General features: G+C 42.0%; 1 protein-coding gene across 5 annotated transcripts in view; it reads right to left on the minus strand.

Annotated features, from left to right (window-relative positions):
- GAS7 (growth arrest specific 7) overlaps positions 1–27,671 on the minus strand; it is a 133,554-nt gene that overhangs the window by 35,901 nt on the left and 69,982 nt on the right. For all 5 annotated transcript variants that reach the window (XM_080993884.1, XM_080993885.1, XM_080993886.1 and 2 more), the window contains exons 3-4: positions 5,075–5,152; positions 2,437–2,522 (exon numbers count right to left, since the gene is read on the minus strand). In XM_080993884.1, the coding sequence (XP_080850010.1) occupies positions 2,437–2,522; positions 5,075–5,152 (164 nt within the window). The remainder of the gene's footprint in view (positions 1–2,436; positions 2,523–5,074; positions 5,153–27,671) is intronic.

Genomic DNA, 27,671 nt, shown 5'->3' on the forward strand with positions numbered 1-27,671 from the left:
GGGGTCTTTCCCCGAACCCTACCCAGAGATGCTGGGAATTGAACCTGGGGCCATATGAATGCAGAGCAAATGCCCTACCATTGAGCTATGGCCCTTCCCCACGGAATGGCTAGTTCAATGACTTCATGGCAGTGGCTCCAGTACTGGGTTTATACAGGGAAGGTGCAGGTTCTAATCTCTGCTCAGCTACATTCCTCCCTGGGTTGTCTTGAGCAAGTCACTATCTTGTCTTCCCAGCCCCCCTGCACACACAGAGTTGCTGTGCACGTGCTCATTTTTATTTAAATCTCAGGAGGATGGGTGGGATAAAAACAAAATAAATGTTATGAGCTGCAAACACAGCTGGAACATATTGCGTTGAAATGATGTCAGCAGATATGAAAGTGCCGTTTGATCTGCGATGGCTGTTTGCACAATACAAGAAAGTACTTGATATTACAGCCATCAAGCGATGAACAGAAATGTGTGAGTCCCTGCCCAGGAACATTTTTTAATCATTGTTAGTGTAGAATAAGATTGAAGAAAGCTGGTTTTCGTTTTTTTAAAACAACAACAACAACAACCCAGACTTAATGTGGCTTTTCAAACTGAATGTACAGATACAGGAAATGCAAAAAAAGTCAGTGAGGGGTGGGGGTGGGGGAGGAGAAATGCAAAAATCAATTTTAGCATCATTTGCGAAATTGGCCTACGTGATTCCTTAAAGCACAGAGAACTGGGAGAAAGCAATATTCTATGAGTAGCAGTATGCAGTATGCTTGAAACAGCAACTTGCCAATGCCCTTTTGCGAGCTCATGGCTTTAAATGACCAGATTTATTTAAACACACATGAATGACTTAACAGAGATTTGGATCTCAGGTTCAACCCTGCATTCACTCAAACATGCTAGCTCTTCATAATTCAGCTATGTCCAGCTGTCATGCCTTAGATTTCCAGAGGACCCCAAATAATGTTAATTAGTTGTTGGAAGCTACAATGAACAGTAGCTTGTACTCTACAAATGCTGTTTGCTAAGGTAAATCCCTAGATTTTCTTAGACAGCGGAAAAGCATCAGTAACCAAGAGTGCTTACAGATGGTGACAATTAAGCAGTATGCAAGCAGTGCTGTTCTGCTTTACGCTGTAGGTGGGACAGCAATGTCTGGAATCCAAATAACATTCTATAGCCGAGTGGGAAGCCACTCCTTCCCCAACCCCAAATCTTGTGTGTAGCAATTTTCATTGGGACCATTCTGTGGGATGTACTGCAAGTTGGGATGTGCAGGGTTGTGGAGAGAGAAAAGGAACACAAAAGCAATGCTATTTGAGAAGGGCACAGTTAAAGTGATAGAGCTGATTCCGAGAGAGATGAGACAGACTATAAAGAAGGAAATTGCTAGAACAAAATCTATGAAGGCCGTAACTGGCCTGTATAAGCAAGAACAGCTGTGTGATGGATCACCTACATGGGATATGTTGCACAGTGCTTACATTGTGATAACAAACCCCAAACAAATAAAAAACAATTTTTTTCTGAGTTCTTTAAAAAAACAACCCCCCCCAAAATGGAAGCTGAATAGAGAAAAGTTGGGAGGAGGACGTTTTATCACTATGTTATGCAGACATCCCATAAACAGTGAGTGAACAAAGCATGGTTGTTCCACAATAAGTGACCAGTGTGGAAGCAGCCCAAATTACATAACAGGCTTTAATGCAAACTTCAATAATATAGTAATAATGGCAAGAGGGGTAGAGCTATACAGATATTCAGCATATTTGAATTGAGTGGAAAAAATAAAGCTCTAGAATGTTTATGACCTAAGATTTAACTCACATATTTCTGCCAAAAAAAAACCACCTACAAAAAAACACAACAACTTCTAACAAGTTGGTGAATTTTTTCTCCAGTACTGTAGTGGGTAAAGGAGACTTTGAGACAGTGTGGAATGCATTGCTATGAAATATAGCTGTAATCTTCCAAGATTTAGGAAAGAATGCATGGATAATAAAAATCATCTTGATTATAGTGTCTCATGGTACAATAGCAAGAGGATGCTCACTTAAACAGCTACAAGAAGTGCAACAAATTCCAATTCAATGTTGACAAAAAAGAAAGCACGTTGGGTACCTAGCCCGAAAAACTCCATACTACAAAATGATCACAGATGGCTAAAGTTGAGAAAGATCAATAAAAGCTTCCAGTGATAAAAATAGAAGGGGGGGAGGGGAGGGAGAGGGAGGGGGGAGAGGGAGAGAGAGTGTTCAGGAATACAAGGACTTTGAGGTTCATAGCACAATTTGGACTAAAAGACTGAACTATCATTGCTGCACTTCTAAGTGAACGAAGACTGCTTTCAGTCCTTCATCCTACTGGAAGTATTCACAAGCACTATTTCTAAACAATCATAGAAAACAAAAGCCTTCATCTACATCCAGGAATATTTTCTGTGCTTACCTGGGGATCACTGCTGACTTTGCGGAGACTCATGTGGCTTGGTTCTAGTTGGGGTACCAAAGTTCCTGGTATGTGATACCCATTCACTGTAAAGTAAAGATACAAAGTTTAAAAGGAGAAACTGGCGTAATTCAAAAAGATGGGGGGGAAATGGGTTTACCATCACTGAGGCTCTTCATCAAACTTAAGTAATTTACCTGGCATACATGACCAAGTGTAAATGTATAATTCAAAATGTCACCACAAATACAGCAAGTCTACATGAAATACATAATATATCGATCGATCGATCTATGCAGAAATACATGCAAGCAGGCAGCAATTTTAGCAACTAGAACACATCAGTTGCAAAGACATTATTGAGATAGATCAACTATAAAACACAAGCCTCCGTAAACTCTGCAGCAAGGTCAGGCAACTCCACTTTAAATGAAATATCTAATTATCTCAAGAAATTTATGCAATAAAATTCAGTATGTCTTTATATTTTTGAAAGTAAAACTGTCATCACGCTGTAGTTTGCATAGCCGCCAACAGGAAGTCACACCAACTACAGCATGATGATAGAACAACAGGCAGGCGAACAAGCAAGCAGCATGGTTGGTGGCGAGTCAGGCGAGCCGATGAGGAAGGAGCAATGTTTAAAGGCAAGTAGAAGAAGGATGGCTTGGCAAACCATTCTCTGAGCCTTCTTCCCTGCCATTATACATCTCTGGAGTATTATAAAAGAACATGTAAAAACAAAAGCTCTGAGAACCTTAACACAACTTGAAAATTTATTAAGCACAATGGGTAGAGAGGGGAAAGGATGAGTTTCTAAACTGTATTCTATATTGCATAATATAGCTTACGGATATATGGAACCCCTTTAAAAGATATGGGAACTAGATGCTGCCACACAAATTCTTCCCAAAGACTGGAAAAAAAATATCTGGGAATTGCGCTCCTTAAGATCTGCTCGCAGTTTGCTTATGGAAAACCTCTTAACATTACCTCTTAACAGGTAGTATTGCACTCCTCTGCAAATCTCAAAAAAATGTTTTCTTCTATATCACCTTATTGTTGGAGGGGTGCAATGAACTTGGTATGTATTATAATTTATGGTGGGAATTGTCAGTTGGTGCAAGATTTTTGGAATTTAATTCTGACAGAAATGATAAATATTATTAAGGAAACAATTGTTTGTTGTCCAAAATTACAGTTACTGAGTATTTTTTATGATACCAATGTAAATATATTGCCAAAATATTTTGTCTTGGCAGCACAAATAATAAATGCAACTCAATGGAGAACGGCCCAAAATCTTACACTGGGCGCTTGGTACTGCTCACTCTGGAATATAAGTATACAGTAATGTAGAAAATCAGACATAATTTGAGATTTTGACAAGGACTAGAACCTCCAGACACTTTTTATATGATTTGGCATATACAGCGGAACTGTCATTTTCAAGGCAGCCCTCGTCACAAGCCTGGGAAATCTGGAACTGTACTTTTATGATCTGATAAAAGTTGATAGTCTTTACTTGGGACTTTGTTATTTTAACTCATGTACAACCACTCACTCTATGTGTCTATTTTATAGTTTCGTTTTTCATCGTTTTTTTGTCTGTTGTTATAATTGTTCTCTCTGTTTTATATACATTATAAAATGAAATAGAAATAAATTTTACCCCCCCCCCCCCAAATATCTGGAGTGACATTTAAAGGAGGGTTTGGCAAATGGCTCTGTAGAGCATCCACCTCTCTGTTAAACATTTAACAAGCTGTGACAGAACGGTGTGTGTGTTTGGGGCAAGCTGAGCAAAGGACTGGGTGAAATGTGGGGACAGGGAAAGAGGTAAAGGGGGTTGACCAAGGGCTAGCAAGCAGAGCAGGTGGGGACAGCATCCTCTAGTACATTCATATTACTGTAAAGGTAAAGGGATCCCTGACAATTAAGTCCAGTCGCGAACGACTGGGGTTGCGGCACTCACCTCACTTTAAAGGCTGAGGGAGCCGGCATTTGTCCGCTTCCGCAGACAGTTTTTCTGGCTCATGTGGCCAGCATGACTAAGCCGCTTCTGGCAAAACCAGAGCAGCGCACGGAAATGCTGTTTACCTTCCTGCCGGAGCGGTACCTATTTATCTACTTGCACTGGCATGCTTTTGAACTGCTAGGTTGGCAGGAGCAGGGAGTGAGCAAATTTTAGCTTATCAGGCTCCCCCACCACATCATTTTGTAGGGGACTTTGGGTGTATTACCATTTTTTTGCTCAGAAAGTATATGATGCTGTGACACCATCTGTAAAAACAAAACCAGAATTGCATGGTAGAAAGAGATTAATGACTGATCTAGAAGCATCCCCACGCCTTTTTTGTTGCTAAAATCTGCAGTTGGCTCTCAAAGATCAGCACCATAGACTTATATAAGCACATGGTTGATAGCCAAGACAGAGCTCATGGGAGTATAGAAAAAAACATGTCCTACATGTGCCATAACTTGATCTAGGAAGTGCCATGCACTACGCTCCAAGCACCACTTTAAATACCAATCAATGGAGATGTCACAGGTATTAGCCACTTCGGTACAAACCGTGAAGAGTGTATGTGTGTTTATTTCAGGAAATCTAATGCGCGCTGCCTAATTTGCCCCCTACCTGTAGGCAAGGAGTTCTTCTGTGTCACAGGGCTCTTTGGTGTCCCAGGCACACTGCTTGGCCGCTCCCAAGTAGTCTCTGTTCAAAAACAACATCGATGTGAGTGTAGTCAGAATCACCAATATATACAAGAAAGATTTCCTGTCTGTCCCCCCTCCCAAAGTGGACCAAATAAATGTCCACCCTTATCAGATAAGAGATGGTTAACTCCTGTTCTGTGCTGCTTTTTATAATGCTCCCCAACTTAAGGGCAATCCTTTCAGATGGCATCACTTAAGAGCGTGCTCAGCTGGAGGCTTTCCCCTCAGGCAATCCTCACACTTACTGGAGGAAGCCACTCCACAGAACCAACACACCACTGTGGTTTCATACCTATCAGGTGTGTACAACTGGAGCACCCAGTCTGTGATAGTCAGAAAAGCTGAAAGTCCCATTTAGGTGTGCCTTTATGATACTCAGCAACCTTATTATCAGAAGAGGCTTAATTTGTATTTATTTCATTTAAAATATTTATTATCCATTATTCATTGCTAAAAGAAATCCAAGAGAGGGCTGTGATACTATCAGCATATTAAAAACACAATAAGAAATTCCAGCAATAAAACCAGGAGACGGTAACTTATGACCTCAAGATCAGTACTAATATCCATCAATTGCCCAAGTGAACAGATAAGACATTAGCAGGCACTGAAAATTCGTAAGAGCTCCCTCCTTTATTTCAGAGGTGAGGGGAATTCTATAATTTAGGCCCCACTATGGAGAAGTTTCTTCAGAATGCCACACTGTGAACTTCGGGAGGCTGTAGCACACAACCAGGAGAGCCTCCTCTAAAGATCTCAATGTATGGGCAGGTCCGTGGGTGGGAAAAGGAGATTCCACAAGTATCCAGGCCCTTGGCTGTACAGGGCTTTAACAGTTAACATTACATTTGGCTCACAGCAGCAGATCATTAATTTGAGTCACTATTCATCAGAGCCAAGGCCTTGAATTTTGTTTTACAACCCATGGAATATGCAGAGTAAAGAGCAGATTGACCACATGCAGAGTATCTATCTTTCCTTCACCACAAGTAACTACAATCACGGTTTAATACATGTTGAAGGTTAATAGAAAGACTGTTTTTTCAGTGTACACTGCTGCTAGTCAGTATAAAAGAGATGTACACACAAAGTTCATTGGAAGTCATATTTCTTTTCTCCTGGACTCCTTTTCTTTGGAATGCATTTCCTCCCTACATTGAATTGCATCCATTCAACAAATGGATTGCAGACTCTTACTTTTTTATTTAGATATACAGTATGAACATAAAGAAAGAAAGAAGGAAGGAAGGAAGGAAGGAAGATTCTCTTTTAGGTTTTGCATCCTTCAGGTTTTCACGATGAATGGGGAGATTTGGGCAACAAGCAAGATTTAAACAAGGAATCACAGCAGCCACTTTCAAATGATAATCTCCAACGGTAGGTGGTGCTGTAACTTTGAATTAGCTCTGCTTAGAGGCAGAACCACAGACAAGGCAAGGTCAATTGCTGGGCTGCAAGCAATGCAGTGCTGTGTTCTTTTTATGACTGCAGGTAGAAAAATGATTTCTCTAATGCCTACAGCTTCTGTATGCTGGCTCTATGCAGGTCAAGCATGCAATACGTGAGAAGGGGCACTGCAAGCAGCACATCAAGCTAATTTTCAAGCCAATTCTCAAAAACTACATTAACTCACATTGTGGGACACATTGCACAGGGAGGCAGCATGGAGAAGTTAAAAAATAAGAATGCATTAATGGGTCAAACCTCACCTAGACCCCATGAGAATAGGGTTTCAAAGGTAAGGAAACATGTGACATCAGGGCTGGGGTGGGGGTAAGTGATCAGCAGCAACACCTGAAACTACAAACCAGGCATCTGGGGCAGATTGTCACTACACCTGCTAAACTCCTCTTTGCCCTCTCCTACCAATTTTCTTTGTATAGCCCTTTGTGATTATAATGTTTTCTACACATTCCTCTTTCCTCACTAAAGGATTTGTGCTAATGGCTGATTTGTGAAGCCTGCCCAAGCCAGCTTAGGGTACTGCACTGCAGGCTGCCTTGTGATACCATTACAACATTCTCATTTGTGTACCACTGGTTTTATGCTGTAGTAATTCTTTTTTAAAAAATCAGAACGCTTTGCAATTGATAATTGCATGTATGTGTTCACAGTAATTGGGGAGTTCTCACTCAGTTGCGACACAGGATTCAGGTGCTTCTTCTCAAAGCTCTGCATTAGTTACAGGGATATCACTGCTTCTTTGCACTCTTGCAAGTGGAATAATGTGTTTCCCATCCTAGATTATCAATTCCTTGCAGAAGCATTGACTTGGGAATGAGATGGGGATGGATGGGCCGGTCGTGCGTGCACAACATCACAACGTCATGCAATGCCCAGACATCAGGCGTGACACCATTGCATGCAAGGTCTCTAGGCATCACATGGCAACTTGGCTTCCATGACTGGTGGCTCCTCCTTTTCCTGCTGCCACCACCGTGGACGGGGGACTGCTTCCCCTCCACTGCACGAGAGGGAGGAGCTAAGTTGCCACCACGTTCCTGTCTCCTCCGACGTGGCACAACCACTCGGCACCATCACACGTGACAGGCTCAGCTTCCATGGCCGGTGGCTCCTCCACCTCTGCTCCTCTTCCTTATAATACCCATAGTATTTTAACTTTTTTTTTTAAAGTGATGTTTACTAGCAAGGCTACCCTACTACCTACAGCGATATTGTTTTGTGACCCTCTTACTTTCCTCGAGGCTTGAACATAACACACATCTTTTTCTTTACACACATCTTTTTCTTTACATTTAATTAAGAGATGCTTTATACCAATAATTCTATTACTTCTGTACTATGCTGCAATAGTGCACACCTTGGCATAAATGCATTTTTATAAAGCAGTAAAATAAATAAAGCAATGAATCTCTCCAGTACATAGTACTCGTGATTGGAAACAGCCCTCCGGGGCCCAAAATCCTTTTATTTAAAAATGCCAGGGAAGAAACAAGTATGCAGTGACACTATCTCTAAGCTAAGGCCTCTTCCATATCTAAAGTGATAAACATGAGATTTGATATCATCAGCACCAAAGTTCCTTCTAATCGAGCCAAAACATCACTGACACTGAATCAAGGTTAAAGCAAATATGGCACTGAAAGACAAGATCCACCTGGAAATTCCCTAACACAGGGTTGGGGAATCTTTTTTGGCTCCCATAACACCAACTCTGGCAGGTGGGTGGAGCAGCTCACCTGTCAATCACACAACATCATTACAGGCTGTCCCAGTCACCTAACGGAATCCCTTTCACAGGGTTCCAAAGCACCTTATGGCCTAAGGGATGATTCACAAAATCCTCCGGATCAGATGTGTTCATTTCCTTCCCAAACTACAGCATATTTGTGGCGGATGAGTCATCAATCAATTCATCATGTGTCATAATTGTACTTGCTAGCTTTCTACTCACATAAAGAAGGCTTTGCATAAAACACAGCTTTTACTGGAGTTCAAAGATCAGTCAAAACAGGAACGCAATGCAATCCATGTAGCAAGACACACCAGTCACACATAGGACCAGCCTTTCTCAACCTTTGGTTCCCAGGTGTTGTTGGACTACAACTCCCATCATTCCTAGCCAGCATGGCCTGTGGTCAGGGATGATGGGAGCTGTAGTTCAAGAACCTGTGGAGCCCCAAGGTTGAGAAAGGCTGCATAAGGACAGTAACATAAATTGCAAATTGGCCCCAAAGTTGAATTCATCTACATAGTAAGTGACCAATTAAGCTTTTAGTCCTTATAAAATACTATTGCAAAATTGCTTGTGTGCAAGCATTTTCCTTATAAAAAGTATGGTCTCCATGCATAGTTTTCTTAAGTGCAGCCCTTTTCAAGGATACTGGCCTGGATGTTGTACAAGGTAACTAGTTTGTAGCTATCTAGTCCACACACACAGAGAGACACACACCCCACCCCAGCTCTCCTACCAAAAGGAAAAGGAAAAGATAATTCCCTCAACTGAACATTCACATTTTTAAAAAATCATCACCCTTAGTGGTGCAGAAATTGTGTTGATTCAAGTGCAAATTATTAGTCGAAGAGGTTTAAAAATATAAACCAGCATTGTAGGCAGGCAATTAGCAAGTATAATATTTTTTGTGCTCTATTTTACTTAGCATCCCATTTCCTATTTTGCTGTCTTGTGTTACGGCTTTTATTTTATGCTTGTTTGGAATGTCTGCATAATGTGAGGATGGCAACAGTGAGTCATCAGGGGTTTCGCAGCAGTGCAGAGTACACAACTGTTTGATTAAACCGTGGAAGCATTAGCACTTTGTGTGTGCATTCTGCCACTGAAGGAGGAAAGGGAAAAGGCACCCAACCACTCATATCCAGAGAGATGAAATATCAGCAATGGTTTCTCTGAAATGTGGGAGCGCAGCAACTCCTACCAAGCACAAGTGTGCAGAACTCAGATAGTACCTGCCCAGAAGGTTAAGGGAAAACAGATGTTAATTTGCTTTAAGAAATAGAAATGGTATTGTGACCAATTGTATAAGAAATTGCTGATTTCTAGGGTTACATCTCCCCTCATCCCTTCAATACATACATGCACATATCATGCGTATACAGTTTCTGCCTTGGGGAAGAGAAAGGTTAATAATAATAATAATAATAATAATAATAATAATACTTTTCCTGGTATTAGTTACTCAAGGCTTTGCAACAAAAAGCGGTAAAATATGCACGTGAAAAATCCCCAGGCAGAAAATGTAAAAGTGACAAATCGCTGATGAATAAACCACATGACAAAGTGTGCACAGCATCATCTTTCTGCACCATTATGACTAGTGATCCCAATCCAAACACACTTAAGCTAAACCAACAGGTCCAGCTGTAACTAAATATAAAATTTAAATGCTCTGCATTGCTCCGTGTGACAGTTTATTGTAAGATGCCTAGAGATGTGAAATTCAGAAGGTGTGGAATAATGAGGAATCTGTTTTGTTCTGAACACACATTTTTTTTATCCAGAGGCCCAACATAGAGAAAAACTAGGAACTGGGGGGAGGAGAGATGGACTGAGAAAAGCTCTTATGAAACATTTTCTTTTTCAGAATGATGAATGAAATGCTTTTTAAAAGCAGTGATTTGCAGCAACACTGTTAAACAACCAATTCACATTGCTTCAGGTCTTGTGGCTAAAAGAGTCAAAGCTAGTAATGTTAGTGATTATAGCTGTTTTACTGTATTTGACTAGATTATTAAAGAGGCAGTGCTCCTAAGATGCGATGTTGGAAATAAGTGCTGAAGAATACTAACATTTTCAGGCATTTGCCACAGGTGTGAAATCTGGCTGTCTACCAAAGACATTGTTCCTGCAAAATGGTGACACAGCCTTTATATAACACAGCCTTCTATTTCTCCAGCATCTCACTTTCCTCAGATTCTTCTACCTGCTGCATCATTGAATGAAACTGAAGATTGTTCGCACACACGCATACAAAATCAAGGAACAGATATGTAAAAAAAATTTTTTGGAAAAAAAACCTATTTCTTTTCTTTGGTATATGGGTTTATCACCGAAAGCTTCTTCTTCTTTTTCAAACTTTTATTTATGAAATTTTAACAGCTTTTATGCACACATCGTACAGTATCCATCACTTATCTCTTTTCCTAAGACTTCCCAATCCATCTCTCTGTGGTATTCTAGGGAAATCTTGATCTGCTGCATATCCTGATATTTCACCCATTACCACTTCAAGTCTTCCTCTTTAGATGCTATCTACTGCTCATATGTTAACTCCTACTTGTAGATTAAATTGTATATTGTATCCTCTAAAATAATCTCCAAAACACTTCCACTCTTCTCTTGTCTTTAAATCATCCTTAGTTTTGCGGTCATGGTTACTAATTCTTTGTATTCTATCAATTTCTTCTACCAAATTTCCTTTGTGGTTATTTCTTCCTCTTTCCACTTTTTGGCATATACTATTCTAGCTGCAGCAGTTGCGTACAGAAAAATATTGAGTGCCTTTTTTGGAATGTCATTACCTATTATCCCTAACAGAAAGGCCTCTGGTCTTTCGGGAAATGTGGGTTTTAGAATATTTTTTAAATTCTGTGTGGATCATTTCCCAATACTCTCTAGCATATTTACATGACCACCACATATGGATCAGGGTTCCCTCCACCTCGTGGCACTTGGGCATAAATTAGATCCTTTTTTATACATTTTCACTAATTTGCTGGGTGTCAAGTACCAACAGTACACCATCTTTTGTAGGTTTTCCTTAATAAGATAACAGGCAGAGAAATTTATGGTTTCCCCCCATAATTTTTCTAATACGGACAATTCTATGTTGTAACCAATATCTATGACCCATTTTGCCATTGTCGCCTTTACCATCTCATCTATTTCTATTTCTGCAAACTATCAATAAAGCTTTTTCTTTTTCAGAAAAAAAAATTGAGGATCATTCACTCAACTTGAGTTATGCTAGAATGTTCAAAAATTTATTATTTACTGGGACAGCACAGGATAGAAAATTAATGAATAAATAAGGATGGTTAATTTCCCCCCACTATGACAATTACTGTGTACAATGATGAAATATGACCAAGTTCTTCAATAATATTATAAAGTCTGATTATCCAAATGTGTTGCTGATGCATTAATTATATTAAAGATTTATTCTCTGAGCTCTGTCCCTAAAAATTGAATTTCTTCTGTTTCTGCACGATAAATCCAAAGTCTACATACTGTTTCTAAGCCCAGATAATAAAGCTTTCATTTTGCTTACTACAGTGTCAATGGTTTCTATTTTCCCAATTAATTCTGACACTAGTTCCCCAACTCTCAAAAAATTAAAATATACTTAGGTACCTTAGCTGCAGCAACTAGAAGCTTGTCTCTCTGGACATATTTGTAATTAATGTTTAAATATACTTTTACATTTTATTTAGCGTATTTCATGCTCTTAAAGAAGTGCAGTTTAGGTGCAATGAGAGCCACTAGGTTTCACATGAAGAGTGAGGAGCCACGACCCAAGTTACAAAATGTCCAAGGGAGCAACTACAGAGGCTTCCATAGGAAGTGGTACTCAAATTAATGGTTTGCACTCTCTAAGGAGCCTTCCTCGCCAATTCTATTCCATGCTATGCTCACCTCACCTCACCACAGTTCCACAACTCAGAGAGGCCTAGTCAAGACCACAGATCAGGGGTGGCACATCCTGGTTCGCCACTTGAGGTGAAAGAGGAAGTACTGCCTTGCCCTGCTGCTGCAGCGATGGCCGCCACCAGCACCGCAACACCTGATCAGGGCCGTCTTACCCATAGGCGCTAAGGGTGTGGGGCACCCGCTCGGCGGGCTCTCAGGGGAGCCAGACCGAGAGTCCGGGGCCTGAAAGTTGAGTCCGGGGAAGAGCCTGTCTGTCAGTCGGAGCACCACGGTGGGCTCTTCTGTGCGGGGGGCTCTGAGCCGCGAGTTCGGGGGCAACCGAGCCAGCGAGACACTGAGGCGGCTGGCCGGCTCTGTCCTCCTGCGCGCCTGGGACTGGGCAACCTGGGGGGAGGGCGCGCATGGCAGATCTTTGCACCCCAGTGCTGCATATACTTAAGACAGATCTGCACCTGATCCTGCTGCCTGCACCACCCACCCTTCCGCCTCCACTGTTGGCAGAGAAGGAACGCCGGTCTCAGGAGATATCTCAGCAATTTCGGGTGAGATCTCTGGTGAAATCGCCAAGAACTCACCCAACAGCAGAGCCAGTGGTGGCGTGTACAGGCAGGGCACCCCCAGGGCTGCAGCCTCAGCCCACCTAATGGCTGCACTGGCCCTGCCCGGGATGACACCTCCCCCCTCCCCCAGGCTGCTCTCAACTCCCATGTTTGGCAACTGTCCTTTTGGAATGGGACCTAACAATTCCTCTCCTCTCTAATGATTAACACCTCTGCCTCCTTCCCCCAAAGTGGGTTCATAGGCATAATCTGAACTTGCTCCTATAAGACAGACCAGGGATGGGGAATCTGCAGCCAAACAACATCTGGAGGGCCACAAGCTCCCCGTTCCTGCTTTACACAATCCAAAATGTCTTGCTTGATAAAGAGACTTTGGATTTTGTTTTGCTATTGAAAACATACTGTTTTGAAAGGTTTGTTTTATAAATAAATAAATATATCATGGTCCTGCCAGAATTCTAGCAACAGGCTGTATATGTCTTTGGAAAGACTGAAGTATGCCAACATTGTGCAGGGGGGGGGGGGAAATGTTATGCCAACTTGACTTTCAGGTATTGTCCTGCTGACCTATAATATGATATGAGTCAATTAAAAACTTCATAAACAACTAGACATCTCCAATAAAATATACCAAGTTTGCAGTAGGAGCTTCACAAATGGTTCCACAGAAGCAGCGCAATATGTCCATCAGCTGTGGACTAGTGTCATGTTTCCAATATTTGTGAAAATCATGTTAACTGAATTTCATTAAAGTACAAATGAATCACGGCCATTCTGCTTTTAAGTTTCTGTGTTTTAGTTGTCAGTGCTAAATATTTACACATGCTTATCCTTTACAGTCAATATTAAAAAAAATCAACAAGCAATGATGCAAAATCCAGATTTTGGGGAGGGAGGCATATTAATCTGATATGACTGATTTTAATAAAACTACTGATTTTGTATTTAGAAATATTTAACAAAAGCAAATCTGTTTCTTTGTGCAAGTTGCAGGCAGCGAAATTGTTGCAGAAAATCATCCTCTCCTGCCACAAAAAAAAAAAACCAACACCCACAGCCTTATATTTTCATGCTTTCAGAAAGGAAATCATACAGCTGATCCATCCTTAATTCTTACACATGAAAAGATGAAAGGAACTGGCATCCCTGACTTGCTGTTATGTAACATAAGAATCCTTGCCAACCCTGCAGTGTTACACTGCCATATACTGGCAGTAACTAAAATAACAAGGCAGTCCACAATTACAGTTCTCAGAATAGAAGAAGTCAATCAGTTTGCTTTTCCAGAAAAAAAAGCCTTATAGACAATTGGCACAAATACAGGTTGCTGGTGGCTGGTTTTGTTTTTTCCCTCTCCCCAAAGTCAATACATGTTATACTAATAGCTCTATTCAACTGATTTGGCAAGCCTGTGAATTATTTCAGATGCTACTTAACTCCTAGGGAACTTGGGCACAGGGCAGTATCAAAGCACATGAAATGAGTAAATTACGAGAAAATAAATATGTAAGATGGAACGGAAAACAACCGATACAGTGGATTCCAGAAGATGCACCTCTATGGGAGGCTAAGCAGCTCCTAAGCAAGAGATAATAAGGGTGTTCAGACACACAACACTATGAACTAACTGGGAAAGGGGAAGAGAGGAGCTGCGCCAGCCAGCCTGGTGGCTGCACATTTGGCTTCAGTAAGAACAGGCACTTTTCAAATATGGCTGCTCTACCTGAAGGGGGATTCTGATTGGCCAAGGAAGAGTCCTACTCATATGGGACCTGTTGACATTGAGGCCAAAAGCAGAGTGGCTGAAGGGACATGGCTGGTCAGTGTGAAAAGCTAGCATGATTCTGCTTCCTCCTCTAATGTTGGCTAAGTTGGGGGTGGGGTTGTATGTATCCCCTGTCTAAGGGACCACAGCTTTTTGCATTTAGGTGTCATTTGTCCCTGTCTTGTCTACATATCACTGGAGTTCACGGCTGTGATGGCAAGAAAAGCTACAGCAGGAAGACAAGCCCAAGAATGACAGAGCCTGCTCACATACTGCTTATCGTCACCGTGGAACCCTTTAACCCAGCTCTCTCCTCCATATTTCTACTCCCACTCCCTTCTGGCTCTGGGCTTCCCAACAACCTCCTCCCTCAACAGATCACGCCGCCTATCCATCTCTGGAGGGCCTAAGATTCTTCTTCCTACATACATCTGTCTCTTTCATAATGTCTGACCTATCTCCCTCTCAGGGGCTCTCTGTCAAATGAGAATGGTCTTTGAGTCGCTCTGTAATACCTTCTCATCACAAGGCTGTCGTCCATGTATGCCATCTCCAGGATATCATCATCATAGTCTTATCCACTCAAAAGCTTTTGAAAGCACAGGGTTGCAGGGGTCTCACAGCAGTCTCAGTGCTTTTGTAGCACTAGGTACTAGAAACGTACCTCTATAACAGAGGTGTTTCCTCAGATAGCCTTGTTCCAGAGGGATGGCAAAGGGTTTTTCTCTCCCTTGTTGTTGGTGCTATGTGTTTGAGTACAGAAGAAAAGCAAGTATGTAGGGCAAGTTCCAAAACTGCCATGGTTTACCATGAACAAACTGGTTGTGCCTATTTTGCTCCTTTCTGCTAGCATGGGGCGGAAACGAACTGCAATCCTTGGCTTAGCATTACATTCAAACTGGGGATTGTGGCTTGTTTTCTTCCAACAAACAAACAAACCAGGATCGTTAGGTCAAGAATAATTCCTGCCTCCAGATCATGGTTTATTTGGAGCAAAACAAACCATTATTCCCAGTTCAGACTCAACACTAAGCCATAGATTGTGGCTTTTTCCCCATCCCTCTTCCATGTTACATGAGGGTATGACTGTTGTAAGGAAGGAAAACTGTAAACTGTGGTTTACCATAATGTGCGAATAGCCAACAACCTGCAGAAATGTTCCACTGCTTTATACACTAAAATTGTAGCAGTTACATTGCAATGTTAGACCAATGTTAGGTAAGATTTTTCTTTATTCAGATACAGGTTTATAAAGCTGCATTTGGGATGATGGGCTCTGCACCGCACCATCACCCTGCCTGGGAAACATATAAGGAGCTGCTGTTTGTTGGTGACAATCAAGGGTGAAGATTTCCACTATACCTGCCCACTTCTCTACCAGGTAAATTGGGGGTGAGGGTTCTTTCTGGAATATTTGTGGGACTGATGTTTGCTTTTAGGTCCAGGGAAAGTTGCATTATTTGTGTGTAAGGTATTTAGCTGTAAACGTTATTGCTTGTTTAAATTTGTTGTAAGTTGTATTTTATTGTATCATTTAAATTTTGCATGTATTCTTTGTAAGGCATGTCTGGGTCTTTTTATTTCTTTCTTTCTTTTTGGCCAAAATCTAACAAAGAAATAAACCTGTAATACAATATCATACCTGTTAATTAGTTCTGGTTTCTAGCCGAAAAGGCATATGAGAAAGACCATGTAGCTGAAACGGGTGAAAAAACTGGCATCCCATTGAGACAAACAATTTGGGCAGAACAACTTAGCTGTTAAATCTGAGCTAGTCAATTCCTCTGTCAGTTTTATCACAGGCAGGAGCCGAGTTATGGACTGCGCTTGGCAGTATTCATGAGTATGCACATATTTTAGCATTTCATAAACTATTTATTTAACAAAGTGTGTTATTACTGGAATGCTATCATCATTATTTATTATGTATATCTGCTCCCCCCAACCCCACTTTACTTTACAGTCCTAGCCAAAAGCCACAATGATCAGCACAAAAATACGATTACAACGTACAGTATATATGGGATAAAAGTTCCAAAATAATAATAATTTGAAGAAACAGTTCACAGTGATAAAAAATGAAAATTTATGACATCCAATTTGGACCACAGCATTTTTGCATAAATCAATTGGGGAAAATACAAATATTAATATAAATATTACTAAAAGCATATGCCATTATATACATGGTGCTTTGCAGAGAATTGGACAAAAAGAAAAGGAGTGCATTCTGTATGCCAAATCTGACAAACACAATGGGTTTGTTCCCTCATGCTGTTATAGAGTTGTGCTGTTGAACTGCACCTTTTGTTTTTTATAAAGTTCAGATGGCCTGCTTAATTTATATACTGCAGCTAAGCCCTGAAGGCTATATTACAGAAGAGGCTGCAATCTGGCTGTAGGTTTTTGCTATGACAAGCATTTTTATTTATTAAAAATTTACATCGTGTCTACTGGTCTGCTAACATGTTCCATGCTGCAGAAGTAAATAAACCAAACCACATAAAGTAAACAGAGGAACACAACAGGAAACTGATAATTAATTAGATCCAGCAGCAGGAAACAACCAATGAAACACAAACACAAAAATACCAAAGTTAAGAGTCCTAAAGGGCTTTCTAAAAAAGCACCGCATTAGAAGTCTAGTCTCTAATGATGTATATAGAGGAGGTATGGCAAGCCAGGTGGAAGTTCCTTATTCTTGGTTCCATTGTCAGGATGGTTGAATACTGGATAGCCCTCTGCTTTAATGCCAATAGCCAATGGACTTGGAACAGGGCATCTGAGAAGGCACTTAAAAGCACAGTACAGGTAGGTTGGTTATGGACCAAGCTACACCCAGGCCACAAAGGTCTTTAAAAGATCAATGTCAGCACTTGGACATGGACCTGCAAACCAACCAAGAGCCAGTGAGGTTGCTATGAAATAGGCCCCATTATATTCACTCAGGAACACCTGAGTCAACAATCTGGCAATCACATTCTATACCACTTGTAGTTTCTGAGAAAAACTTCAAAGGCAGTCCCACAGAGCTTTATGATAATCTAGCCTGATTGAGGTATGAATGACCATGGCTAGGACATTCCTTATCCAGGTAGGAGCATGGCTTTTAAAAAACAAACTGAAACAGGCAAGAAGTATTCTTGGCCACCGTTGCCAACTGGGCATCCAGGAGCGAGTACACCAACATTGCAAATCTGAGTCTTCTTTTAACAATCAGCACAGTATTATTCCTAACAAAGGAACTCTACTTGCAGGCCTATATCCTAAATAATTTGAAGTCATATGAAAAGCGATGAAGGCTTATATTGGCCTGTATTGGGAAATTTTCAGCATTACAGCATAGAGAGATGCTTTGAAAACACATCTAATAAGGGCAGTAAGAACAGCAACAGCAACAAATCACAAGAGGCGTTTTATGAATAATGATTTTTAATATGGGAAGACAGAGTCTGCAAAGGCACAAAGCCTTTACCTTTCAGAAATCAGCATTATTCCTGTGGCCTAGGGCGAACGGAGGGCAAAGCAGCATGGCTACTAGCTGGAATAAAGCGTGCAAAAGTATCAGAGGTCTCCTCTCTCTTCCCTAGGAGGTGGTACAGCGACTCAATAAAATAACACATTATTGACAGCAGCAGCAACAGAAACAATTTGTACTCAAGCCCACATCCCTCATAGCTGAGAGAGCTTGCAAGGAAAGAAGAACTTAGGCCCATTGTTATATATAGCCAAACGCCTCTTTCTGAAGGAGGGCAGTCTGCCAGCTCCACTTAAAGAAGCATGGATACGCCCTGTACCAAAGAGATCATCACCAGACTGTCACTCTCTCCCCTCTTCAAACCTTCTGCTTTTAGTTAAGATGTAAAGATTGTGGCAGGGCAACACTCTCAGCATCTTATGAGATCATGGGTTCTCATGAACCCACCGGGACATTGTAAGTTAGTCACCAGCACGAAAACACAGTGAGAGAACAGACAAAACCTCATAATCTGATCCACCAGAAGTCAAGAAGAACAGAACTAGAGGAGAGCTCCACCTCCTGACAACCACATATCTTCCCCATGGGGCTCCTACCCTTAAATTGAAAGCTCCTATTTGAGAGAGAGGAGCAATGTGCATGATATGTTAGGTCTTTAGCAGTACAATTCAAAACACGTATATTCGGAAATAAGCTCCATTGAATTCAATGGGCTTACTACCAGGTAAGTAGCTCCGCAGGGGGTTGGACTAGATGACCCGGGGGTACCTTCTAACTCTACAATTCTATGATTCCATTATTCTAAAGGGGTTAGGATTGCAGCTCTACTTAAGTGTCCATGAGCCCTATTTCTGAAATGTCCTCCCTCTGATATACATTTTGTGCTAACACTCCCCCCCCCTCATTTCAGAACCAATTACAAACTTATTTGCTCATCCAGGCATCCATAGGATATTAGATTTAAATCAGTCATTTTTAATGCTAGAAGTGCGACGCCCACTCTGTGTGAACCTCTAAAGATTGGTGGTTTTAATTACTGTATTTCTCCTGCCCTTTATTTGTTTTATTGGATGCAGTTTTGTTTAAATTCTTCTAATGGAATATTTGTTTGCATTGTATCCTGTCCTGAGATTGGCTGATGAAGGGTGGGTTAGAAACAGATTCAATAAATGCTCAGTAAGTTTACTAGCCAAGAAAACTAATTGAATAAGAGAGTCTGCATTAGTACGGAGAATGGAAACCTGTTATTGGTATAAACATCCCAGATTGATTTTTTTCACAAGCTCTTGCCGCTTGTCTTCTTATACAATATTACTCGGCCAACATCATCATAAGGTGGAAAACGCTTCGACCAGTGCTGGCAGCTTTTCATTATTCAAGAATGGGGCTTTGGATCTGAATCATCTGGGCACTAAACTGGAACTTCGAAGGCCACTGACATGGCAAGGAGGAGGATTGTCCAGTAAGCTTCCTTGTTCTCTAGCTAGCTTGTGCCCAAACTTCACAGAGGTTGCTCAGAACTATTAGAATCTCATAACCTATGGATGCATGTTCCTGGTCTACTTTATTCAATCCTACAGCACTGAACGTTTTCTAGTAAGGCATTTCCAAAAGTGTTTGAAGACCTAGTGGTTCCAATTTCCTACCCAACGTTTCCCCCCGCCCCCCTGTTTCCTAATGTGCTTATGAATTTAAACCCACAATGCCTGTCTATGGATGTATCCAAACTAGGGCATTAATGAGTATGGAGGTTGCTGCCTCCATGTGTGCACCTCTGCACCTTTGCCCACATGTTAGTGCTTTCAGTTTTATGCCTGTGACTTCTATCTCAAAGTTTCCCCGTCCACACTGATGGGTGGTGATGTAGGAGATGCATTCACGCAGTGTGTTGCTGTCTCCTTCCGTCAATTAATACTTCCTGAACAAGGTCCATTGTAGACATGTGTGCAGGCATGTCTTTTCCTGTACACACACTTTAAAAAAAATGCAATATACCAAAGAACAGAAGTCAATAATTAAATAAATAAATAAATAAATAAATAAATAAATAAGTGTTTCACTCCAAGCCAGGCAAGGATTTCAAGGAACCGGTATGAAAGGCTCCTGCTTCCGTCTACTCCCCCTTTCCTTTCCCTTCTCCTATACCTGTAACAGGCAAATTTATTTTATTTTATTTCTAATACAGCTGTTTTGTGCAAGAGCCATCCTGAGCAAAACAAAAAGATGTAGCCTTTCTTTGTTACAAACAAAGAGAAGCTACATATTTTCCTTCAGGAAACAAAATGGAATTAAGTGTTGCAGCATTGGATGGCACCCAGTGAAACACCAACACAGGGTAAGACAAACAAACAGCTTGACTGCACCCACAGCCAGGTAACATGCAATTTTCTTCTCTTACTGGGGTTATCCACAAATTGCGCAAATTGGAAAATCTGAATTTAATAGGGGGAAAGTGCAGGCTGCCATTTGGATGAGGACATTGGAAGGATGCTGCTGAGAGAATGGGAGAGCGAGCAGCAGCTTCAAACCCATAATAAACTCCTGTGTGGATGAGCCCTACATGCCTAACCCATTCTGTTCTTCTTTGGTTTTATATATGAGAAATCAAGGTAGCCTAGAGGGTTAAAGGGAATCTTACCTGGATTGGTGGCAAACAATAACTCTTCTTTGTTTTAATTAACTGGCAGTCTGAGGATTTAAGCTCAAGGCTGGGGGACGGGGGAATCGTCCCCATATTTGAAACTAGGCAGCAGGCTAGATTTTCATCTCCCTCTCTGTGTGATCACAGTACTGGTTTAGTCAGAGTAGATATGGCAAGAGCCACCACTAGACTTTGATCAAAGGTACTCACCTCTGACAGCTAAAGTAACATTCCTGAACTCCTTGGAAAGGAATGCTATGTCAGTAATTACACTGAAGCTACCCTTGTTTTAAAAAGTTGTTTTTAAAGAAGTTGCTTTTACAAGAAAACCACAGGAAAGCATAATTTGAAGAACCCCACCAGGAGCTCCTAACTCAGAACTAAAAACCCAATCACTTCCTTGGAAACTCTTCCAAAAAGGGGGGGGGGGGGTTAGAATAGATCAAAGGAGGTCTTTCTTCTCCAAGTGCACTACTATGAAAACTGCAGTGTGAGAGAGAGCTCTGGAGAAACATTACCGATCTGTACCTGCTTTATACATGCTTGTCTTGATGGCATTTTGAGTTCAAATGCATCAGTAGAAGTTGAGCTTAACAATGAATCCTTGCTTGGCGGAGCTTTACCCCTGGACGCAATCACAACGAGCCTCTGAGTTTAGATACATAAGTAAGCTAAGTTTATTAAAGAAAATACATGATCCGAGCTAACTAGCTTGCTCTTTCATCTCTGCAGAAGAGACAGACCAAAAATGTCTCCTCTCCCAAGATAAAAGAGGAGGAGGAGAAGGAGAGGAAGAAGGAAGTGAGGTCAGCAACCCTGAGAGTATCATGCTAGCACCTGAGGGATGGTCAGCCCAGGTTAAAGGACACTCTAGGAATGGATGGTTCCTCTCCAGGGCTGGCCCACACAAGAGGTGGGGTGAAGCAGCTGCATCAGGCAGTGGAAGCCCCCGAGGCAGCACACCACTGGTGCCCCACCAGCATCAGTGCTGATTTTCTGCAAATCTTGCTGGAAATTGGTGCCACTTTTCTGCCAGCAACACTGGTGTGTGGTGCTGTGGCAGAGGGGCAGGGAGAGCAGGGAGGCACTTCTCATTTTGCCTCAAGCAGTGAAAGGGGACATGCTGCCCCCATCCTTCTTTCTTATCTACTTTCTCCCATGCAAACCTCCAGTCTTCAAGTATAAGCTGAGTTGCATCCCACCATATACACACTCGGAGGAGATTTGCATTAAGTGCATGTTGAGCTCAGTTCTCAATAGGTCACAGTGGATTTCCACACATGTGGCTTAACTAGGCTTCCAGAGCCCCCCAGTGTGAAGATATGCCAGCGAAATGTCAAACCAGTTAACATTTATCTATGCTACAAAGCTATAGATATTAAGGCACCATCATTTTATTACCATTCTCTGCTGAAAACACTGTGCACACCAGAATAGTTTCTTGGTACTCAACTAAAAGGCAGCATAAAAGCAGCAGTAATTATTATTTCATACCTCCAAAGAAAGATATAAGGCAGAACTATTCTGTGTGTGAAAGTATTTCAGCTTGCCAGGGGCTCTGCTGAACCTGCCCCCAACCAATTTCATGGATCATGGGAGTAATCTTTTGCACAAGGGATCATGGGAGAGCTCTTTTGCACAAGTTCGTTAGGGATCCCAACCTTTGTCTTAGTTATAATCACAAGTTCACAGTTGGAAAATCTTGATATTGACCACAAGATGCAAACAGTAAATATGTATTGAGTTTGCCCAGTGAGATGAGATGGATAAGTTGCCGCACTTTTATCAGTTTGGCCTCCTATCAACTGACAGAAACATACGCTCTCCCATAACAAGGAGACCAGGCAGATGTTCGTTCACGCACCACCCACTGACTTATTTTATTCATGACTTGTAAAGGCATCTTAAGTTTGAACAAATCTAAAGCTAGTTCACAGAATTATTTTTTATTGCTATACAGTGGAACCTCGATCATTCGACTTCTGAAGCGTTCAACAACCAAGGTTCCACTGTGCCAGTAGACCTGAGTTTAACCAGGTACACAGAGAAACTAAAATGTGCACGGATCACCACTATAATCAGCAACAATTCTTAGAATTTCAGCAGCAATTTTTTTCTGTCACCACAAACACGGGAACTGCCACTGATAATATCTGTAAACCATCGCCCACACTTCACATTTCTCCATGCAAACACACGTGCTCATGGAAAGCTATGCCTTGTTTCACTTGGAGCAGAAATAAATTGCATAAAGCAGCCCTCAGCCATAAAGAAGAAAAATCAAGTCTTTCCGTGACACCTACCTAAACTCTAGGCCTCATTAACATTCTGTGGCATTAAAGATTTGTAATTATACCGCCCACCAAGTGGAAGCAGTATTTTCTAGTATCATATTTGAAAACATATGTGAGTTTGTCTTGTGCAAGAAATAAAGTGTGCATTCTTTTCTCCTTAGACTACTAATTAGAGAAGGCTCACTTGCTTTCTTTTCAAGAGAAATAATTGCTGTCTCTTTTGCCCCATCCCAAGATGTGGCCTGTTTTTATTTTATCAGATCATCACAATGAGACCACATGAGTAGATGACAAGTCTACTGCTAAGAACTACTGCATGGTTTATAGAATGCCAGGCCAACAGCCATGTTAGCCATCTGAAACTCGTCACATAGCTGTAAAATCTAGAGAAGACATATTATACTAGAAATGAAGGAAGTTTATGAAGAATATTTGTGTTGTCTGGTGGCGTAAACTCGCCATAAAAGTGCATTAATCAGCTAAGGCTTCTCCACACTTACCTTTCTGACAAACTTACCAAGCATTGCTCCCGCTTTAAATCCCACAAAGGTATATTTGTTGTCTTCCTGCTAGACAACACTATGGCATATACTTCTCTGCATAGTGAGGTGCAGAGCAAAAGGGGGAGGGGAGCACATTCTAGCAACAGGCATGAAGCTGTTGGACGATACGCTGCCCGGTTTAAGTAATGGCTTTGTGGAAGATCCAAGATGGCACACACAAACCTCTCACAAGACCACCACCCCTAGTAATGGGAGGAGAACCACTGTGATATCCCAGTCACACTGCAACAAAACAAGGGTTTCTCTAAACGGATAGACTTCAACCCTTCACTTAATATCTTCACAGTGAACATCAAGGCCACACACTTATGAGTCAATAGACTTAATTAAGAGAGCTCTTAAAGAGGGGAAACAGAAACTTCCAGGTTTGTAAGTGCTCAAGTATCTTATAATGAACTAAGCTTGTGCCAGCAAAGCCTCAGCAGAAACAGTGCATGCATTAAGGAGGAATGGGATATATCATGCCCAAGGCAGGTAGTACTGTTGCCATAGAGGGATGCAAGGGGCATGGACCAAAAGTAACAGGTATTCCCTTCTCCTTGCTCTACTCTGTTAGGAAAAGCAGCCTCACACCACTAGTTAGTTGGCTGATCAAGGCCAGAACTCACCAATTATTTCCCCACCCAACACACACTAGGAAGTGGGCTGTTGACCGGAGACTTCCCTTTTACGTCACAGGACAGTACTGTACATGCTTCTACCGGGGCAGTATTTCATTGGCGTCACTCCCCCCCCCCCTTTGTATCAGCACAGGTTCTAAGAGACCTACATACATACAATTGATTAACACCCATTGTATGTGTCATCAGCGATCCTGGCTTTTCCACCACCCCTGAACACAAAGTCAGAGCCTATGAGTATACAGAGCTTGGGTGTACAAGAAGTACCGTATTTTTCGCTCTATAAGACACACTTTTTCCCCTCCAAAAATTAAGGGGGAAAAGTGTGCGTCTTATGGAGTGAATGGAGGCTCCATGGCTTCGCGTTGCTTTCGCTGAAGCCTGGAGAGCGAGAGGGGTCAGTGCGCACCAATCCCTCTTGCTCTCCTGGCTTTGCTTCACTGGAGAGGCGCTGCACAGCTTTTCCTCTCTGTGCAGCACCCCTTCAACGAAGCGGGAGGAGAAATGGAAGGGGCTCCGCTTCTCCTGCCACTTCGCTGAAGAAGTGCTGCGCAGAGAGGGAGAGATTTCCCCCCCCCCCTTGTTCTCCCCCTCTAAAACTAGGTGTGTCTTGTGGTCCGGTGCATCCTATAAAGCGAAAAATACGGTAATGATAAATAAATGTAGGGGGCAGGGCCAAGGCCTGCAAGTGTGTAGACCCTGCTCTCCCTTCATTGCACATTCACTGCAACACATGCACTATCCCACATATGATAGGAACATCCCATGATACTCCCCACTCTTAGCATGAAGCAACAGAACTCCTTGCTGAAGGGTGTATGGCTTGGCAGGGGCACAGGAAATACACTGGTAACCAGAAGAGGTTTTTTTTAAAAAAACAAACAAACACATATATCCGAAGGACAGGAGAAATATTGATGAGAACTCAACCCAGACTTTAGCTACAGGATGCCTAATACCATTTGAAACTGGAAAGAATTAATATTTAAGATGAAAGCAGGCTTGGGCATTTTCTTTAGGTGAGGAGAGGGCAGAAAGTGGAAGGGATGAAGCTTGGTATTATAAGGAAGATCTAGAAGACTTCCATGCAACATCATACAGTATGGGGAAAAGGGTTTTAAATTATAGAATCAAAGAATTGCAGAGTTGGAAGGGACCCTGAGGGTCACCTAGTCCAAGCCTCTGCCGTGCATGCAGTTCCTTTTGCAGGATCCCCATACAGAGCAGCCAATGCACAGCATCCCTCTTGCTAGTTTGTGTCATATGAAGCTCTATTCAATAGAGTCCATTTGGAGATACGCTTGAGACAGCCAAGTTTGACAGTGCCAATCATGTATTTGGAAAGGGTGTAGATTTAATCCAGCTACAGTCATGGTTCGGGTTGAAGCATGTCATACTTTGGGTTGAAGTAACGGGGCGCGTTAATTCCAGGTTTTGCCACTTGCGCATGCGCAGACGCTAAAAATGACATCACACGCATGTGCGGAAGCGGCAAAACGTGACCTGCGCACGCGCAGACATGCCTTACGTTCTATTCAGGGTGCAAACGGGGCTCCGGAACGGATCCCATTCGCATCCCGAGGTACCACTGTACCTCTCTCCTAAAACAGATGGCTGGTACTGTCAAAGCTCTGCACCAAGGCCACGCTGAAAAATAAAATAAGAGAACCCATTGCAATAGGAAGCAGCATTTTACTGTGGCATTCTGCAAAATCGGTAGAAAGAAAAGCCTGCTTTTGAAGAGTGAGGCACTGAATTTGGAGTGTGGGGGGGACGGAACTCTTACCAACAGGTTACAACATCTGGAACATCATGAGTTTATGCAACAGGGTTTTGTAAGGGAAACACCCTGTTGTGTTCCTAGTAGACAGCAGCAGGGCCTCTTGCAATATGATTCTCCAGACTAAATCAGACCCAAAGACAAACCATTAAACAAAAGCAGACACTCCCCAGAAATGTACAATGCAAACATTAAGCAGTCAACAGGAAAATGCAGACTCGCTTACAAGCCTCCAAAACAACAATCTGTACCAAATTATGTTTACATGAGTGGGTGGAAAGAGGGATTGAATAGGCAAAGTCCCTTGGAGGACTAAGAGAAGTAGGAACGGTGTTGTTCTTTTACTTCATGCCAGGTTGGAGGGCGGTCAGAAGCACAGAGTTCCCCTCCCTCCCTCCCTCCCTCCCTCCCTCCTTCTTCTCTGACCTAACCCATTGTCTGGCATGAAATGAGAGCATGAATCGTCTCTCTCCTATGTGTGCAAAAGGACGCAGTGAAGCGCATGGCCACAAATAATGGCTAATTTGTTCACCCTTAGGTATTCCTCACTTGTTCCAGGAAGAAACCACCCAGTCCCTGGAAAGGTGGCCTTACAAAGGGAACAATTATGTAAAATGTAGAAAATAAGGAAAAGATGTCAATGAAAAAAAAAGCAAGAGTTTTAATAAGTTGTTGCAGGCATTAGTATTTCATTACCTAGCAATCATGACCGTTGCTTTTGGAAGTTGGTAATGGGAAACTATTCTGGTTAGGGAAGGGCTGCATGAGCCAAGAGCAGCCTTGGCCAACCTGGTGGCCTCCAGCCAGGTACTTTTTGGGGTGGAGGGTGGGAGGTTAGTTTAGCAGCCAAGGCACAGGACAGCAGAACTTTGTTTCGGGGGGAGGAAATTTGGCATCTGGAGAATCCCTACGGCAAGCATGGACTTGAGTTAGTCACTCTTGATTCAGCACAGTGAGTGTGGTCTTTCCAGAGTGAGCAGTTGACGTGGATTAGATACTTCCTCAGGTCACACACATACTGTGAATACCACTTTCCAGTTTCGGAAAAGAGTTGCAGATGCTCTGCGAGTGGCAAGAACAGAATGTGTCGCCCCTGCTTGTCTGACTCAAACGGAGCTAAAAGAAGCATCCGGTAAACCAGACCTCAGACGGCAATATGAGAGATCTTTGGCAGTGGCAGGAAAAATGCAAATTCATCTAAAGTGGAATGGATGAGGTCTCTGGAGGGCTTGTTCCTCAACTGAAAAGAGAAAAGGATCACAGCTGTATTGCATCAGCAACAACAGCAGGAAAGCCCTTCACAGGCTGACAAATGCCTTCCAGCTGAATACACCGCCCACACAATTGGAAACCTTAGCCAGCTTCCCAACACATTGGTCATAAAAAGTACACTTTAACCAGTTAATTTCCTAAATTGCGTAAGGTCAAAAAAAAAATAATCTCACACACAACAGTGGTGGCAAAACACAGCTACGCTGCATTTCTGAAACGGTTTTAACTGGTATTTTGGATGCTTGGGGACTGACTCAGACATGAGTTTAAAGTAGCCTAATTAACCATTAACTTCCTGTACACAAGAGAAGAGGTTAATTCAAGGAGAAAGCAGAGGTACTTTCTCTTCCAAGCACACACATACAAGTCATACAACATACAGTTAAGCCACCTCTGTTTTCATCTGAAATCTGAT

Source organism: Podarcis pityusensis, assembly GCF_964106645.2.
Source record: "Podarcis pityusensis genome assembly, chromosome: 2".
Classification (NCBI taxonomy): Eukaryota; Metazoa; Chordata; class Lepidosauria; order Squamata; family Lacertidae; genus Podarcis; species Podarcis pityusensis.